Source organism: Hippichthys cyanospilos, chromosome 1, assembly GCF_059441005.1.
Source record: "Hippichthys cyanospilos isolate Australia breed blue-spotted pipefish chromosome 1, RoL_Hcya_1.0, whole genome shotgun sequence".
NCBI classification, from domain to species: domain Eukaryota; kingdom Metazoa; phylum Chordata; class Actinopteri; order Syngnathiformes; family Syngnathidae; genus Hippichthys; species Hippichthys cyanospilos.
In genome coordinates, this window is record NC_142369.1 from 35,870,556 (window position 1) to 35,889,349 (window position 18,794).

The following is an 18,794-nucleotide window of genomic DNA, read 5'->3' on the forward strand; positions in this document are numbered from 1 at the left end:
CAAAATCTATTCTTGCTTGCTCAAAATATTTCATTGCTCGTTCGCAATTGTGGCACAACTTGAATTCCATAAGGTAGGAAATCACTGAAGTTCTAAGTGTGAACGGAGTGCCACTGCATTTTAAAATAGCATTCACCATGAATGTAATCACATGCATTGTTTTCCCCCCCCCACTTAAGAGTTGCTCTCACTTTCTAAAACTGCTAGTTTTATGATGTGTAAAAGAGTTTATCATTTGAAATTCATCGTGAAAAAAAGCTTTTATTGTAAAGCTTATGTTGATTTTATGTTTTATTTTTTATTCACAATTGCTAATGAAATGAGTAAATTACAGTGGATCCCCGTGTTACAACGTCCCTGATTTACGTTATTTTCATGTTGTGACGTGGAATACTGAGTTTTTTCATCCCCTCTTTATGACATTTTCCCGGTTTTGCAACTGTCATGATCCTAGGGGCTTGGCTGTATTTGTGTTGTTTTGTCTCCATCTGCAGGCGTTTTTAGGTAATTACACTTATTTTCAGTTGCCGTCCCTGCAACGCGTCACTACAATCCTGCTATTGGTCCGCATGTCCTCACAGAGATGGTGGTCTGCTATTGGTCGGCCTCACTTGTTTCAAAATGGCGGAATGGTAAAGCTTTGTTCAATTGTGAGTGGTTACAAAACCATATTTATAAAGCGTTTTACTGCTTAATTCAAAGTTGAAAGGGTTAGCCATGGGTCCGATGATTGCTAGTGATGTTAAAGAGAGAAGTAAGAAGATGATTTGTATGGAAACGATGCTGTAGATAATCCTTATTAGGGAATATGGGCATAACAAGCGGCACTCAAAGGTAAATACATCCTTTCTATATTTTTTATTCATGATGTTTTCTGATTTTATACATGTATTATATATAAGTAGCACTTACTGTACTATTTAGGTACCATTTTTTTAATATAAATGCACAATTTTGATGTTTTTACCTGGGGTTCTGAACGCATTGGCTATTTAACATAGGTTTGGATTGCCCGTCATACGAAGAATTCGACTTACGACGCCAACTGTGGAACGGATAAATGTCACAACACACATAACACAGGGGCCCACCTGCACACCACCATACACACATATGCTATTGCACACTTGCTTGTTCATTTTTGAGAGATATGCTGGCCTTACCTGATAATTCAGTGAGCTTCTCAGCTCTTTTATTCTTTGTAATAATGATTCCCACCTGAAAATGACAAAACACACATATTGGTTGGTATAGGTTGAACTTTAAACCAGCAGTAGGAGAGTAACGTTTGTAAACATTTTTTTGCTCTTTGTTCTGTTTCCTCAGTCAAATGAAGATTTTTTTTTCTCTTATAATGTGGATTATCAAAACACTCCAACCGCCTGCTCCTGATCCAGCTCTTTTGTTGAATTTTGGAAGCCTTTGTGGCCCTTGAGTCATAAAGATTGCCCACCCCTGATTTATACTGAAATAATGGTACTGTACTAAATAATGTTACAATTGTGAATGATAATGCTCCCGATATACTCAGAGATGAACAAACTGGCAGACATTTCATGCTTTTGCCCATAATTTCAATTTATCTGCTCACTTGAAAAAGTTTACGTTCATATTTTGTTTATCATAAATGCACTTTGGGTAAATGTAAATATTAATATTTTTCATTTGTGCCACAGTTTTGCACATTTCTGAGTACTGCAATTTCATTTGAAATGACAATGTATCTTGTACTCCCTTTTTTATTTTTACTTCATTTTATTTTATACTATAAAAGCTATACAATTCATAGCTAGCTTCAAAGAGTAGCACTTGTTTTTAACTCTTAACTCTTTTTTTTAAAGTCAGGTTCCTTACACATCAAAACTTACTAAGTTTGCTACTAAGAAGACTGAAGTTGGATATTGATTCTTTGTTAATATCCATTGTTGGTTTTTGTTTGTGTCTTTTAAATGCAGTTTGAACCTTAGACTTACTTTGTCCTATATTTTTGGGACACCACAAATTTCTGTTGGGACCCATACCTTTTCAGTATTGCGATTGTCAGGGACCCAACAATTTCCAGAGGTAAAATGAGCACTGGGACACTCTGAACTTATTGCCAGCCAATTGCAGATAAATGTCCTTACAACCACAGTTGTTATGGTGTGAACACAATGAAGTTGACTACATGCAAAATGACTTTAGATCTAATAGCTTCTCAGGATAGTGTCACTCCAGACAATGGTCTACCTCTGCCACACCTCTGGAATTGTGTCTGGGGCTTTTTTTTTTTTTTTTTTTTTGGGGGGGGTGGGGGGGGGGCGGGGGGGGGTTGGTTAGGGTTAAGGTATTAAGGTATACGTACTTGTTTCCCCAGTATACAGGATTCAGTTAATTCAAAACATAAGTTCTTCATTGGAGGCCACATTTTATATGTTTGTCTTTCTTTTTCTTGGCAATTCATGGGAGCGAACTTCATCTGCTCAATGTGCGCTTTACTGTCTCAGCAGCTAGCATACATATGGGCATAGGAGATGTGCCACTAACTGTAGGACAAGCTCTACTGCAGTACGATCACCTGCTGCATCCAGGCAGGACGTGTCCAACTGCATCCAGGCTGGAAGAGCAATACAATATTGCCAATATCTGAATGCCTGTCAGCTTCACCTGATTGGTCAACTATACTGTCATGCAAAGCGTGCATTCCAAACAAGCATGTGAAAAATCTACACAGAGAACAAAGCCAGCTGAACCAATTCTATGGAGCTATTGAACAAAACTGGTTGAACCGGTTGTGTATGATTGAGAGTAAGATTCTCAAACAACTGGAAGAGTTGATACTAGATTTGATGGATTTCTTTTTGTAAATTTGTATTGTATCAGAAATAAAAGTCAAAGGAGAAATGCTTTCTATATAACGGTTTGGTATGAAAAGGCAATACTCATCCTTTTGCAGGGGTGGCCAGGTACTGTCCTTGAGAGACACAATGCAGCCTGTTTTCGATCTTTCCCGACAACCAAAACACCTGATTTAAAATAATGACCTCATCGGCCTGCTTCATGGAATTCTGACGACCCCAATTTGAGGTAGGTGTGTTGGTCGAAGGAAAACATTGAAAACAGGCTGGATTTTGGCTCTCGAGGATCGGACTTGGCCACCCCTGCTTTTGTGAAAGACAAGTTTCGACGCAAGTTATGTTCTTTTTCTCCAGTTTCCCTTTTTGATAACTCTTGACAACAGTAAACACATTGATGAAACCCGTGAGGAATGCCATGATGTAAACAATGGGATTCCCTAATTCTGTTAGAGTAGTGTTGTTCATAAACATGTTTTACAATGGTCCTTTCCTATAGTCTGAGAGAATATCGTCTAACTGCAGGAGCATGTCTTGTGGAGAATAAAAGGGTTCTGCATGTCTCTTTTTCACAAGGAGCATTCACACATCAAGCATAAACCAAGTTTTATGCACTGACTGACCTACCTAATTTTGTGTGCTTTAAATAGACTTGTCATTATCATCACTCACTTGGCTGATGGGGTTCTGGTCAAAATATTCTTCAATAAAAGCTTCCATCAGCTGAAACAAACGAAAAAACAATCAGGTAACAGTTATTTGAGTCACTGCAGAAATGTGTGAAGAATACTCAAAAACTAGTTTAACCTTCAGAGTTGCAGTGAGGCGGTTTGGTTTTATGTCTTGATCCTCCATACTCCTAGAACCGTCAATCACCACAAAAAGATGCCGCATCTTCAAGACAGGATTTACATTTTGATCATAAAAATAAAATAGCAAACACAAAATAGTCACGTGTTGAAGGAATGAGGACATGTTTAAATCTTTTTATAATTATTTATAATTGTACATTTTATATTAAACCTTGAGCCAGGAATCATTGTATTACTATCATTACTATTTTGCAATTTGTATGCACAAAAAAATACCATAATTCCCCCAAAATAAGACACACCTGTGTATAAGACACATGCTTAATTTTGGTGTCAACTTCTGGTGTTTTCTATGTTACTGTGGATAGGCACCACTTTGGCAACAACGTAAAAAATAAATAAATCACCTCTTCCTAAAATCTCCATCTTTTCTTGTGTTCATATTGATAAGTTAGATATTTGTTGTGTGTTTCAGATTTCCCACATTGTGAGTGAACCACAGTCTAAATGTGAATGTGGTCGAAACAGTTTTTCCCTTCATGCGACGCAGCTTGAGTTCATTTTGCCATGAACACCTGAAGTTGTGCAGCATCCATGTTGCACCAAGTTTATGATTTTGTGTATATGCCAAAAGTCTGGAATTAATAAACAAATCAAATTAAATTCCTTTTCCATGTTCTCTAACCGGAGCACAGAGTTGTACTTGCCACTCTTAATTGAATCAGCTGCAGACATCATTACTTTTACACGATCCTCTCAGTTTTAGTATTACAGTAATCCCTCGTTTATCGCGGGGGTCAAGTTCCAAAAATAACACACGCAAAGTGAAATCCGTGAAGTAGTCAGCTTTTTTTTAATTATTATTTTACAATGCAATACTAAACTATGGAATAAAACCAAAAATCAAGTTTTAAATCCAGTTTTAAATCCAGTTTGAAAGCCCCAAATTAGTAATGGGTAAATAATAAGTAATTAGTAATAAGTAATTAGCAAATATAGTAATACAAGGTTGGAAACATTGTCACTCGCGTATTTCAAAGTCCCAACTGTGCCTCTTTGTCCTGACTCTGAACATTAATATGGGTAGTTGTTGGCGCTCTTTCTTTTTCTGAGAAAGAAGATTTTTATAAATGGATATGCCCGGAAATCGAATTAAAGTGAAGCCTCTTACAGTATATCAGTAGTTGTTGGCGCTCTTTCTTTTTCTGAGCAAGAAGAGTTTTATAAACAAATATGCCTGGAAATCAAATTAAAGTGAAGCCTCTTAACAATACACTTGAAATTTCAATTTATTACAAAAGAAATCTAGGTAAAAGTCAGATTTCCAAAGCTGCGCAATTTTCTGTTGCTGACTGTGTGGCCACATAGTGTGTGTGTTTGGTCTCGGCACGCCTACGAGTCCGGTGATTGGCTCCCAGCGACCAAGCTACCAATCAATGTGCTTACTAGCATGTTGGTAACGTGATAGCGTGTGCAGAGCTGAGCGCAAAGAGCGGTTATAGAAGAGACACAGGAGAGACGAAAGCAAGCTTTTAGATCCTCTTGCCTTTTGTTATAAATTGACAAGTGAAAAACCAATACAGTACAGCATCTATATTTTATTTCGAGACAACAGTAAAGCCCCTGAGCCTATCAGGATTCAGAGCGCAATGCACTGTAAAAAAAGTATCCACACTGTAAAAAATCCGTGAAGCAGCGAACCCATGAAAGATGAACCGCGATACAGTGAGTGATTACTGTATTACTGTGTGTGAACAAGGAGGACTCAGACGTAGGCTCAGTTTGCTTGCTTCTTTGATTGAAAATAATGCCGGAACAACCTCAGCCAACATAAGCTGCTGTTAGCAACAAGCAATTGCTGCTGTTACGTTATTATAAGTAACAACACGGCTGATATAAAAAATGCACATCTGTGCGTCAAAACTCAGCTTATGTGGCTAACAGATCAATCTTCCTAAAATAGTGTCAAAAAAAAAAATACCCATAACCCCAAACCAGTGCTTGGAGGGGGGTGGGGATGGTACAAACATTACGCCTTCAAATCTTTGGCTCATCATGCCGGAGAATTTTGTTTCACATTGGTATTTGGGTGCCTTTTGGCAAATTCCAATTAAATTAATTCAAATTAAGCTGTAGAAACAACATGTCACAGTTAACCAGTTTAGCCACCTCACTTCCAGCCTCACCACACCTGCTCAGCCCTCCTGCTAATCAGCCCCGATCACAAACACCTGTAACCACTCACCCGCCCAGTATAAATCACAGTCACTTCCCTCCACAACCCGCCAGATTGTCTCGATGCGCCACACTGAGCTTTCCAGCAATTCCTCCTGCCAGCCTGCCTGTTCTCCGACCATGTTCATTCTTGACCACCCGATTGACTGCCGACTTGACTGGATCTTTGGTATTTTGACCCTGCCTGCCTCTGACTGCCCGCTAGTCTGCTGCTTTAACCAGTCTGCCCAAGCCCCCTTCCCGTCTGCCTTCCTTCGCCCGGCTGCCAGCCAAACCCTAGCTCCCCTGACTCCGGAACCTCCCAGACCTCTATGCCACGCTCCGGTCAGCTCCCACTACTACCTGCATCTTCTGCTCAATAAACGCTCTGCCATTGCCCTTACCAGTTCGTGCGTGTTCTTAGGTCCTTTCTCCTCCCGCCGTAACATTGTACTGTTGTCTGGCCAATCCAAATGGACCCAGCGAGCTGATCCATCACCCAGCCGTCATCCGCTTTCGGTCATCCGCCCACTTTTCTGACTCATGACTTCCTCGAGCCCCAAGTCGGCATCACAGAACGCTACGAAGGTGACCCCGAAACTTGCGAGGCAGTCCTAACGAACTGTTCACTTTTGTTCGCTCTGTAGCCCTGAACATTTGTCTCCGAGCGCGCTAAGGTAGCGTTTGTGATCAACCACCCGCGTGTGCCTCCTTCCAGGCGCTCGAGGAGGAGATTTTAAAAGTTTTCGGACTCAGCTATGCCAGTACGGAATTGGGTCGGGGCCTGCTTGAGTTGCGTCAAGGCGACAGAACGGTGGCGGATTATGCCATTGACTTCCGGACGCGGGCCAGTCAGAATAGGTGGAACAGCCCCGCACTCGTAGACACCTTCCTTTATGGGCTGGCCAGCCGTCTTAACGACGAATTAGTATCTCATGAACTCCCCGTCACCCTGGATGGGGAGATTAATCTAGCAATGCGGATAGATATCCGCTTGCAACATCGGCTTCGCCAACTACAACAGAAAGAGACACACCAGGGGGCTTCTTCGCGGCCAGGGTGAGCTCCCATCTGGCGACGTCAGCTCCTCCCGGTGGCGGGAGTGCGGCAACGCAGCCAGCCCACGCGCCCCTAACTCCTGAAGAGCGGCAACGGCGCCGCTCCACCCATCTCTGCCTTTATTGTGGGGGACCAGGACACTATTTCCGCATGCCCAGTGATAAGACCTATCCCGGCCCCGAATTGCGCAAAATTGGGTCAAGTGACTCTTTCCCTGCCCGTGACAGAGCCCTCTTAGAAGCCCAACTCCTGCTGTCTGATGGCCCCCACACCGTAAGCACCCTGGTGGACTCTGGGACGCTAACGTCATTAGCCGGCAGCTAGTGATCACGCCTGAATGATATCACGATTAAGAATAGATATCCTCTTCCACTAATGACCTCAAGTTTGAGCTACTGCAGGGGGCTGCCTACTTCACAAAGCTCGACGTACGCAACGCCTACAATCCAGTGCAAATTAGGGAAGGCGATGAATGAAAGACCGCCTTCAATACCCCGCTCGGACACTATGAGTACCTAATTATGCCCTTTGGATTCACCAATGCCCCAGCGGTCTTCCACGCACTACTCAACGATGACCTGCGGAACATGCTTGACCTATTCGTATTCGTTTACCTGGATGACACTCATCTTCTCCAAGACGCAGGGTGAGCATGTTCAACACGTGCACACAGTTCTGCAACGCCTGCTGGAAAACTCACTGTTCGTCAAAGTGGAAAAATGTGAGTTTCATGCCTCATTGGTGTCCTTCTTGGGCTACATAATTGCTAAGGATAGCATCAGTATGGATCCCGCGAAAGTCTCAGCTGTTACTTCCTGGCCGACACCCGAAACCAGAAAACAACTGCAGCGCTTCCTTGGCTTCGCTAACTTTTACAGGAGATTCGTCAGGAATTACAGCGCCACGGCAGCTCCTCTCACGGCTCTCACCAGCCCCAAGGCCCCGTTCCGGTGGAACCCAGGCGCCGAAAGGGCCTTCCAGGAACTCAAGCACCGCTTCACGTTGGCCCCAATCCTTCAAATGCCAGATCCAGGGCTGCAATTCATGGTCGAGGTCGATGCATCGGAGACTGGGGTTGGGGCCATTCTGTCCCAGCAGTCACGGAAGGATGGGAAACTCCACCCCTGCGCATTCTTTTCTCGGCGCCTCTCTCCCGCAGAGAGAAATTATGACATAGGAAACCATGAACTACTTGCCGTAAAAACAGCCCTGGAAGAATGGCGGCACTGGCTGGAGGGAATGAAGATCCCCTTCGTGGTGTGGACTGATCACAAGAACCTGGAGTACATACGACAGGCTAAGAGGCTGAACTCCCGCCAGGCCCGTTGGGCATTGTTCTTCACCCGGTTCAACTTCAACCTCTCCTACCGCCCAGGATCCCACAAAATCAAGCCGGATGCCCTCTCCAAGCAGTTTGAACATGAGGACAGTTAATGCCGGGAGCCCGAGACTATTATTCCTTCGTCATGCGTCATTGGAATGCTCACCTGGGAGATCGAGGAGAAGGTGAAGCCAGCTGCCAAGGGGCGGATTTAATCAAGCCAATGTCCCAGTACCTGTCTGCCTGTCCCTGACAACCTTCGTTCTGAAGTTCTACAGTGGGCTCACTCTTCGAAATTGACTTGCCATCCCTGCGTTCAACGGACCCTGATTGTCCTCAGACGACGTTTCTGGTGGACCTCCATGGAGAGGGATGTGTGTGAGTTTATTCAGGCCTGTCCCATTTGTAGTCAGAATAAATCGTCACATCAGGCTCCTTCCGGGCTGCTGCGCCCCCTTCCTGTTCCGCATCACCCTTGGTCTCATGTTTCGCTTGACTTCGTGATCGGTCTGGCTCCATCTAATGGCAACACAGTCATCCTGTACATAGTTGACAGATTCAGCAAAATGGCTCACTTTGTCCCCCCCCCCCCCCCCCCGAAGCTTCCCTCCGCAAAGGAAACGGCGCAACTACTGATTGACCATGTTTTCCGCCCTCATGGGCTTCCCCTTGATGTGGTGTCAGACAGGGGTCCTCAGTTCAAGGCGGCCTTTTGGAATGAGTTTTGCCGGCTCATTGGTGCTACGGTCAGCCTGTCCTCCGGGTTCCATCCACAGACTAACGGGCAAACGGTGAGAGTAAATCAGAAGGTGGAAACCGCCCTCCGCTGTCTGGCATCACGCGACCCTGCCTCCTGGTCGGCCCAGCTCCAGTGGGCGGAGTATGCCCACAACACGCTGACCAGCTCCGCCACAGGAATTTCCTCCTTCGAATGTGTTCACGGCTACCAACCTCCGTTGTTTCTGGCTCTAGACAACGACGCCACCTGTCCGTCTGCCCTTGCCTTCGTTCGGTGGTGCAGCCGGACATGGCCTTGCTTCAGGCCAGTAGACGTTACACACAAACAGCCAATAGGTGGTGTACTCTGGCCCTGGCATACCAGATGGGTCAGAAAGTCTGGTTGTCCACAAGGGATTTGCCCCTCCGAGTGGAATCCAACAAACTCGCTCCCCGTTTCATTGGTCCCTTTCCCATCCATAAAGTACTGAACCCGTCGGCTGTGCTCCTTACCCTACCTAGCTCGATGCGTGTTCACCCAAGTTTCCATGTCTCCCGAATCAAGCCTGCAGTGGATAGTCCCCTGGTCCCCCTGCTTCCACCCACTCCGCCTCCTCGGTTCGTCGTGGGGGCCCAAGATACACAGTTCGGCGGCTACTCTGCTGCTGTCGCCGCGGCAGGGGCCTCCAGTACCTGGTGGACTAGGAGGGGTACGGCCCTGAAGAGCAGTCATGGATCCCATCCCGCCAGGTTGTGGATGCCTCCTTGATCTCTGACTTTCACCGTCTTCACCCTGATCAGCCGTCCAGACCTTCGGGGCGTTGCGGGGCACGCTGGCGCGTTGCCCGCCCCCCGCTTCCCTCCACAACCCGCCAGATTGTCTCTGTGCGCCACGCCGAGCTTTCCAGCAATTCCTCCTGCCAGCCTGCCTGTTCTCTGACCCTGTTCGTTTTTGACCACCCGATTGCCTGCCGACTTGACTGGATCTTTGGTATTTCGACCCTGCCTGCCTCTGACTGCCTGCTAGCCTGCCGCTTTAACCAGTCTGCCCAAGCCCCCTTCCCGTCTGCCTTCCTTCGCCCGGCTGCCAGCCACACCCAAGCTCCCCTGACTCCAGAACCCCCCAGACCTCTATGCCACGCTCCCGTCAGCTCCCACTACTACCTGCACCTTCTGCTCAATAAACGCTCTGCTATTGTCCTTACCAGTTTGAACGTGCCCTTGGATCCTCTCCCCTCCCGCCATAACACAACAAGAGAATAAAAAAAGATGCACCTAAGTTTAATTTTTGCTTCCTGGCTGTGAACACTCATTCAAATGTTTTTTTCTCTTTTTTTCTGTCATAACGGGGTATTATGTGTAGAATTTTGAGGTGAGTAGTATTTAAAAAAAAAAAAGATGACAAAGATTGAGAAAAATGAAGTGCTGTGAACACATATATACTCTCTCTATCGATTAGATAGATAGATAGATAGATAGATAGAGAGAGAGAGAGAGAGAGATAGAGAGAGATAGAGAGATAGATATAGATAGATAGAGATATAGATAGACAGACAGACAGACAGACAGACAGACAGACAGACAGACAGACAGACAGACAGACAGATAGATAGATAGATAGATAGATAGATAGATAGATAGATAGATAGATAGATAGATAGATAGATAGATAGATAGATAGATAGTTTTTTTTAAGATTAGATAGGCTTTGTTATTATTACACCTCCACAAGTACAAAGTATAAAATTTTTGAACTCACCATTCCAAGTCTTATTTGTCCACAACTTTTTATAACCCTGTAAGGAAAAAAATGACATACATATATAGAATTTGAAAACTGTTTCAATCACAGCAAATAAAAATATTCGTCTTTTTTTTAAGTCAAAAGGAGAAATGAAATTATTTAGTATGCATTTATTTAGCAGCACATATAATAGTAGTGACATCAAGGCAGTCAGGACATTATTTGCAAGAGCCTTCCCGTTAGAAGACTGCATGTTCCTAGTGTGATTCGGTCTGTTTTCTCTGGGTACTCCGGCTTTTTCTGTCAGTTCAAAAGCATGCATTGTAGGTTAATTGACCCTGATCCTGTTATTGACTTCTCACAATAATAAAGAAACAGCTGTAGAAAATATGTCAATCATGTATAATATGTAAGGTATCCATCCAATCGTTATTAAAATGTCTAGAAAATCACAAAATTCTATCACTTAAATTCTATCACGTAAATTATTTGTATAACAGGTCTACGGGCTACTCATGAGATCCTTGAGGGCTACCCAGTGCCCATGGGCACCACATTGGTGACCCCTGATCTAGAGGAAAAAACTTAAGACCACAGAGTCACAAATTTTCAAAAGGGCGAGACAGATTTGTCACCCCTGTGAGTGGCCAGCCAAGGCTGGATAAGAGAATGGAGCATGACGTACAGCTCACAGAAAAGGGTTTCACAGCTGTATTTGGAACTTTGTTTCATTTAGTAAACAGTTCAATTGTGCTGTTTTCTACTAGTTACTATTGGCCTTTCAAGCATTTAACATGAAAGAACTCAGTGAAAGTTCTCCCACAGCTTTTCAATTGTCAGGTTTCCAACAAATGTCCACCTGTGTGGATGTGCATATTTGTTTACACAAAATTGTGAGGAGCCGGGCAACTCAGACACTGCGCCCCCGCAGTTGGATGTCCTAGATCCTGAACCCCCATTGCTGATCATCCTGGTCCCTGCACCCAGACGCCGAGTTACTGGGTGTCCAGTTAGTAGGCGCATGTCTCCCGAGTTCCCTCGCCCACGTAAGGTGCAAACCTCCCAAGTTTACCAGTCGATGCAAGACGTTACCCTTCAAAGTTTCCAAATCTGCGCAAGGCGAAATCCCCTGAGATTTCCTATTCGCACGCATTTTCAGAGCCTTTCGTCCAGGCACAGGGCACGCCTTCAGTGTCCCCCGTCCATGCGCTGAGCACACGTCCCGAGACCCTAGTCATGCCCTACGAGCTGCTGCAGATGCCTTCCGAGCTGCTGCAGATGCCTTCCGAGCCGCTGCAGCCGTGTTTCGAGACTTGAGCCCTGGCACTGCCGGCGCATTCCAAACCCTCAGTCATGGTGAGGTGTGAAAAAAATGGTGAACCGACGAAGACAGAAAAGGGAGCGGGGCACTTACGACTGCCGGACTAGCAAAATGTAACTTGCCCACCTCTGGTGTTCTTCATCTCTTTACCTTAAGAATAGGGATTATGGGGGGGTAGGGGGGTTATTATTTGTCTTTAAAACTATTGATGTTGTTCAACTGGACTAAATTGTTGAAAAAGATGGGAGTATGTTTGATGGGAGTTTTCCCAGATTGAGTTCAAACTATTTTTGAAAAGACAAATGTGATAAAAACATTGATGGGGGAAGAAAAATACCTGTCTCTCTTTGACTGGAAAAGGATCTCCTCAACTGTGGATTTGAGTGATCCCGAGTCATCCTCCTTCAAAATTTCCCTATTAAAATAAAGCAAAATCATGACTAGACAAACTTTTTGAAAAAATTGTATTTAAGGATAAGTCTTACCAAGTTCTCTCATAACCACCTTCCCAGCGTTTAGTTGTGTCTGGTTCTTCATCCATGATGGCTGATATTGCCACTAAAAACAGCAGTTGCAATTGTCAAATTGATACTTTGCAGAAGAATTGTTTACATGCAATAAGTCAATGCTAATGAAACTTTACTTTGTTGCTTGGAATGTACAAAAAAAAAACAATTTCAGAATAACATAATGTAGTGCTGTGTTGTATCTGAACAAATCTAATGAACGAAAGCTCATGAACTCATTCAAATGTCGGGATTTTGGGCGAACGTGCACTGAACATAGGCTGAGTTTACACTAAGGTCTGAAGTGACCCAATCCCAATTTTTTTTTGCCTTCATGCGAGCTGGATCTGAACTTTAAATAGCCGTAAGAAGGACACAGATCAGATTTTTCAAATGCTAGGGTATGTGGACCTGAAACTGATCCATATTCGTTCTTTTTGTCAAGTGAGTGCAGTCTGGACGGCCAAGTCGCATTTATCTGACTCACACATAAAAAACATGGAGGGAAAGTGAGGTGTATCCGAATCAATCTTCTCCTCATGCATGCACGGACAGAGAGGCATAGACAGACAGACATAGGTAGGTAGATACATACATACACGCACGCACGCACGCACACATTAGATATATATATATACAGTGGGCCCCCGGGTTACGAACTTAATCCGTTCAGCGGCTACGCTCGTATCTCGAATTGCTCGTATAGCGGGCAATCCAAACCCATGTTAATTCGTGAGTGCGTGCAACGCGCGCAGAAGCCTTAGGTAAAATCATCACGCTGTATACATATATTAATATTAAGTGACATAATCTACTGTACAGTTGCATTAAATAACAAATACAAAGGAAAAATGACTTTTACCTTTGGAAAGACGTGACTTGTGCTGAGATAAGCAGAGATGAGCAGAGATGAATGCTCGAAGTCAATACGGTAAATCAGATATGCTATTGGTCTTACAGTGTCAAAGTAACTTTTTCAGTCAGGGTTTTCTCTACTTCCTTCCATCCCAACCAGCTGTGCCATCAAGCTAGATAAAGGCGTTCGGCCAATAGCATATCGGCACTTCTGTGATTGACGTGTGACACCGGCCAATAGCATCTCCGTGAGTGAGACCGGGTGACCTTAATCGACCAATAGCATATTGGCGTCTCCTTGACTGACTGATAATTATTCGCACTTTTTTTTTAAACGGTTGGAATGTATTGACATCTTATTGATTAAAACACATTTAAATCTGTGACGATTTTTTGTCCTGCAATCGGCACACTTAATTTCATGTCAACTGTTTTTCCCGACGTGAATTGAGCACGGTGGAGGCGGAGGGGTGGTTGTGTATGTTGCATTTACTAGGCACCACACTTATGGCTTGTTCGAGCGTCAGTTCACCGTTGGTTACAACTCACAAAATTGCAACAATGACGCTGTCCCAATGCATGTCGGGAAGTCGCCGACTAACCTGACATTCAATCTTGTCAAGCAACCATTATATGGCGCTGTAATGCCACCCGTAATAGGGTGCAGAGATTAATCTCTTGAGTTAATACGGCAACGCATATAGGCTATTGGTCTTACAGTGTTACAGTAACTCTTTCAGTCATGGTGCAAATCACGGAGATACTAAAACATCATCCTCTTATTTCTTCCTTTACCGCTGCTAGTAATTTTAGAAGCTATGTCTAACAGGTAAAGTTTGCAAAGTCTTCAAAACATTCCGTTTTTCACTCATTTTGTCTACTTCCTTCCATCCTGTCCCATCAAGCTAGATAAAGGCGTTCGGCCAATAGCATATCGGCATTTCTGTGATTGACGTGTGACGCCGGCCAATAGCATCTCCGTGAGTGAGACCGGGTGACCTTAATCGACCAATAGCATATTGGCGTCTCCTTGACTGACTGATAATTATTCGCACTTTTTTTTAAACGGTTGGAATGTATTGACAATTAATTAAAAAAAAACACATTTAAACCAATGACAATTCTTTGTCCTGCAATCGGCACATTTAATTTCATGTCAGCTGTTTTTCCCTTTACCTGTACAAACACTACACTTAAATGGTAATATATTTAGACACCGTGAGTGAGACAGTCAGTGTGAGATTGTAAGACCAATAGCGTTCACGTTACCGCCTTAAGTATCTATTAATGATTGTAGATGACGCATCTGCTGAATATATTGACGCAGTTAGGCGAGAACATTTCTACATACTCAATGGCTGGTTTGTCGGAATGCTCGCAAGACGAGAGGTTTGCTCGTAAGCGGAGGACAAAAATCTCCCTGATCCACGCTGGTAAGGCGAATTGTTCGCAAATCAGGGTGCTCGTAAGCCGGGGGCTGACTGTATATCTTATATATATATATATATATATATATATATATATATATATATATATATATATATATATATATATATATATATATCAGAGAGGCATAGACAGACAGACATAGGTAGGTAGATACATACATACACGCACGCACGCACACATTAGATATATATATATATATATATATATATATATATATATATATATATATATATATATATATATATATATCTTATATATATCAGAGAGGCATAGACAGACAGACATAGGTAGGTAGATACATACATACACGCACGCACGCACACATTAGATATATCTTATATATATATATATATATATATATATATATATATATATATATATATATGCACACACACACATACATATAAACCATCACATACTCTAGAACAGGGGTCGGCAACCCAAAATGTTCAAAGAGCCATATTGGACCAAAAAAAAAAAAAACATACGTTTGCAGCCTTAATAATGAAGGCAACACATGCTGTATGTATCTATAATGGCTATATTAGCCTACTATCAAAATGATTACGTAAACTACGAATACATAATGAGGCTTCATGATTAAATGTTTATTTTTCCTGCAGTGCATCGTCGAAAATCATGCACGACCTGACTACGCTGTTGTGCGATGCCGCCTCAAGTTTTCATTACAAGATTAATGAATTATGTTTCATTGCTTTGATGAAGTTAAATGAAGCAGATTCTTTAAGTTTTTATTTCTGAGGATTTGAAAAAACATAAATGGAACGTGCATGACATGCCCCTTATCTGGGCAATAGAGTGCAATAAAACGCAGCCTGCATTTATGAAAATAAAACATCAGCGACATACCTGCATAAACGCGCAGTTTCTTCAATATCAATCACATCACACATCACAGGCAATTGAGTATGCTGGTGCTGAATTAATGTCCTTGATTTGTTGATCGGTGATGTTGCCTGCCATTTTAATCGTTCTTTCCTTCACTGTCTTGGCGGAGAGGCGTGTCTTTTTTTTTGTAGTATTATCCCGGTTTTGTTAATGAAGTCTGTAAATAGGTGTTCTGTTATGTTGATGAATGACTCCATGTGGTCACCATCTGTGAAAGGTTTGCCACATTTTATTTTCTACTGCAACAAAACTTGCAGCAGTCGTGGAGTTTGGAGACGCAATCCACTTCTTAAATATATTTTGGCGTTCCTCTAGTTTCTGCAGAAGCACACTTTTTCTCTCATTGCCAACTGGGTACTCGGCTGCAAATGTAGAACGCCTTTCCACATTGCTCTTTTTGTTGTTTGACAACTTCTCGTTACAGAGCAAAGATTCGGGTAATACTTCCGCATTGACAATGAATGCAAATAATTCGGTTAAAGAAATGTTGAATCCTGTTTTCCTCAGCTATTTTTCTCTTTTTGCCTTTGGGATGCATGGCCCATCACAGCCGCCGGTTTGTTTACAACGGCCACTTGCCCAGCATCCCGCCCTGCTGACAGAAACACGTATCGCAGGCTATGACGTAATTCTTCGTTGAAAGAAATGTAATACTTATTCTACACATTTTTACAGCATTGGAAAACGTTAAGAATGTTTTTGTCATGTTTGTCCCCCTTGCATTTTTCTGTTGTTAATGTTAAAAAGGATACAGGTGTAGGTATACTTAAACAATTTTCATTAATAATAATCTTATTTATAGTCAGTGCATCGACTGACTATAAAAGTTTTCTCTTTTCTAAGGGGGGCCTGACAAAATATGGTTGAGAAACACTGCCCTACAGAAACCATATTAAAACGAAAAAAAAATTTCTCTCCCCCATCTTTTTCCATATTTAAACATTTTTGAAAAAGCTCCAGGGAGCGACTAGGACGGCGCTAAAGAGCCGCATCTGGCTTGAGAGCCGCGGGTTGCCGACCCCTGCTCTAGAAGTAAAAAGCAAGTTTTGCTGAGCTTTACTAGTTAATACCTTTTTGGGGGTCATTTCTTAAACTTTCATTTCCTGACTAAGAGCCAATCAGAGCTTGTCACTTTTTGATGTGCCAATTGATTACTGGAATGATCTTTGCCTGCGGAAAGGCATCCCAGAATGCTTTGCTCAACTATCCATCCATCCATTTTCTAGAGCTGCTTGCCCTCACAAGGGTCGCAAGCTTGCTGGTGCCTATCCCAAATGGCTTTGGGCAGTAAGCGGGAGGACATCCAGAACTGGTTGCCAGATAATTGCAGGGCACACGAAGACGAAAAACCATTCATGTACCCAATCACACCTAAGGACAATTTAGAATGTCCAATATACCTGCCATTCATGTTTTTGGAGTGTGGGAGGAAGCCGGAGTGTTCTCAGGTGAGAACTTGCAATCTCCACACAGGAAGACCCTAGCCAGGTGGATTTGAACTTGGGTCCCTTTAACTGTGAGGCAGACGTGCTATTCACTGCGTCACCAAGCTGCCCTTTGCTCAACTAAAGGCAAGCAATTTATCAATACAAATAATATTTAAATGTCAAAATAACACAAAAATCTTCTAATACTTAAAGCTAAACAGTGCTTTTTACTGAAACCATGATTCTGAAACGCAGCACACACATAGACCTCCCACTAATAATTGTAAATCTCAATGACGTGATAGTAATTCCTGTGAGTGCTGCTCAGTGCAACACAATAATAACACGTTCTCTCTTAATGGTAACTGCAGCTTACTTATCCTCCAGCAGGCAGCCAGTTATTTTTGGGTGCATGTACAGTACATGTATGTATACTTGCTCCCTCTTTGGACCTCAGAAATTTGGAACATTCAACGAGGTGAGAAACCACAGTAAAATAGTAAAATAGTAACTGATAGCAATAAAATAAAAAAATAAAATAATAAAAAATATTTTTGTTCGTTTGATTTTCAATTGTTGGAAAGAGTAATTTCAATAAATAGTTAAATACATGGGACTTCAATAACACAATTGTAATGCGTTTGTCAATTTTCTATTAAAATTAAGGCACGGGTTTTCTAGATTTCCAGCATTTTCTTTTTCAAAACACTGCATCCATCTGCTCCTGGTTTGGCTATTTTGTCAAATTTTAGAACCCTTTGCAGCCCTCAATTCAAATTCTTGCAAAAAAAAAAAAAAAAAACTTTAAGGCTGTTGTAGGTGTTGTTACAGGTCAGTTGTAGTATGTGCTTGGTTCTAAGTAGGCTTCATATTTTTCATTGGTTTGCACTCAGCAAGTTAAGTTAGCTGTGTTGCCATAATTTACTTTATTTATTTTAGTTTATTATGATTAGTATCAAACCTTGATGCTATGTTTATATATACTGCTTGTTTAAAAAAAAAGTGCAATACGTACATAGAGATGTTTGACCAAACATGATGAATAATCGTGATTAATAATCGTGATTGCAATATTGACCAAAATAATCGTGATTATTAATTTGGCCAAAATCGTGCAGCATCAAGTACTCAATAAAATCAGACACATAAAAATAATTTATCACTGCTATTCGACATGATCATGTTTTTAATCAAACTTAGAGTACAACGTGTCTGTTCCAATACCACCAAATTTAAATCATGAAAAAAGCAGTTAAGTGAGCGATCGTATACTTTTCATGATCATCATCATCTCAACCAAACAGTAAGGCGACGTTTAGAGTCATTCGTTCAAATATCATTTGGGTTTTATCCCTGTAGGACGGTGTTCGAACAATCACATTTCCCATCTATTCTGATTCAATCCCGGTGAGGAAATATAAATAAACATACCAACAATACAAGGAAAACACGTCGAAGTTCCCCCAGGTATTATTTTCATGCGTTCTTTCAATTAAACAAATAGTGCTTCACGTTAATGATTCGTGTGAAACCTGATCGAAACAAGGTTCCGTTGTTGCTGATGCTTAGTCTTCTTCCTCTCTCTCGCTCTATGTCTTACTCTCTCTCCCTCTGTCTCTCGCGAAA

General features: G+C 42.4%; 1 protein-coding gene across 1 annotated transcript in view; it reads right to left on the reverse strand.

Moving 5' to 3' along the window:
- gtf2h2 (general transcription factor IIH, polypeptide 2) overlaps window positions 1-18,755 on the reverse strand; it is a 61,433-nt gene extending 42,678 nt beyond the window's left edge. Inside the window, exons 1-7 of the mRNA XM_088413603.1 lie at window positions 18,600-18,755; window positions 12,508-12,580; window positions 12,360-12,437; window positions 10,717-10,753; window positions 3,642-3,728; window positions 3,507-3,557; window positions 1,164-1,218 (exon numbers count right to left, since the gene is read on the reverse strand). Of these exons, the coding sequence (XP_088269729.1) occupies window positions 1,164-1,218; window positions 3,507-3,557; window positions 3,642-3,728; window positions 10,717-10,753; window positions 12,360-12,437; window positions 12,508-12,580; window positions 18,600-18,648 (430 nt within the window). The 5' untranslated portion in view covers window positions 18,649-18,755. The remainder of the gene's footprint in view (window positions 1-1,163; window positions 1,219-3,506; window positions 3,558-3,641; window positions 3,729-10,716; window positions 10,754-12,359; window positions 12,438-12,507; window positions 12,581-18,599) is intronic.
- Between the last annotated feature and the right edge of the window lie 39 nt (window positions 18,756-18,794).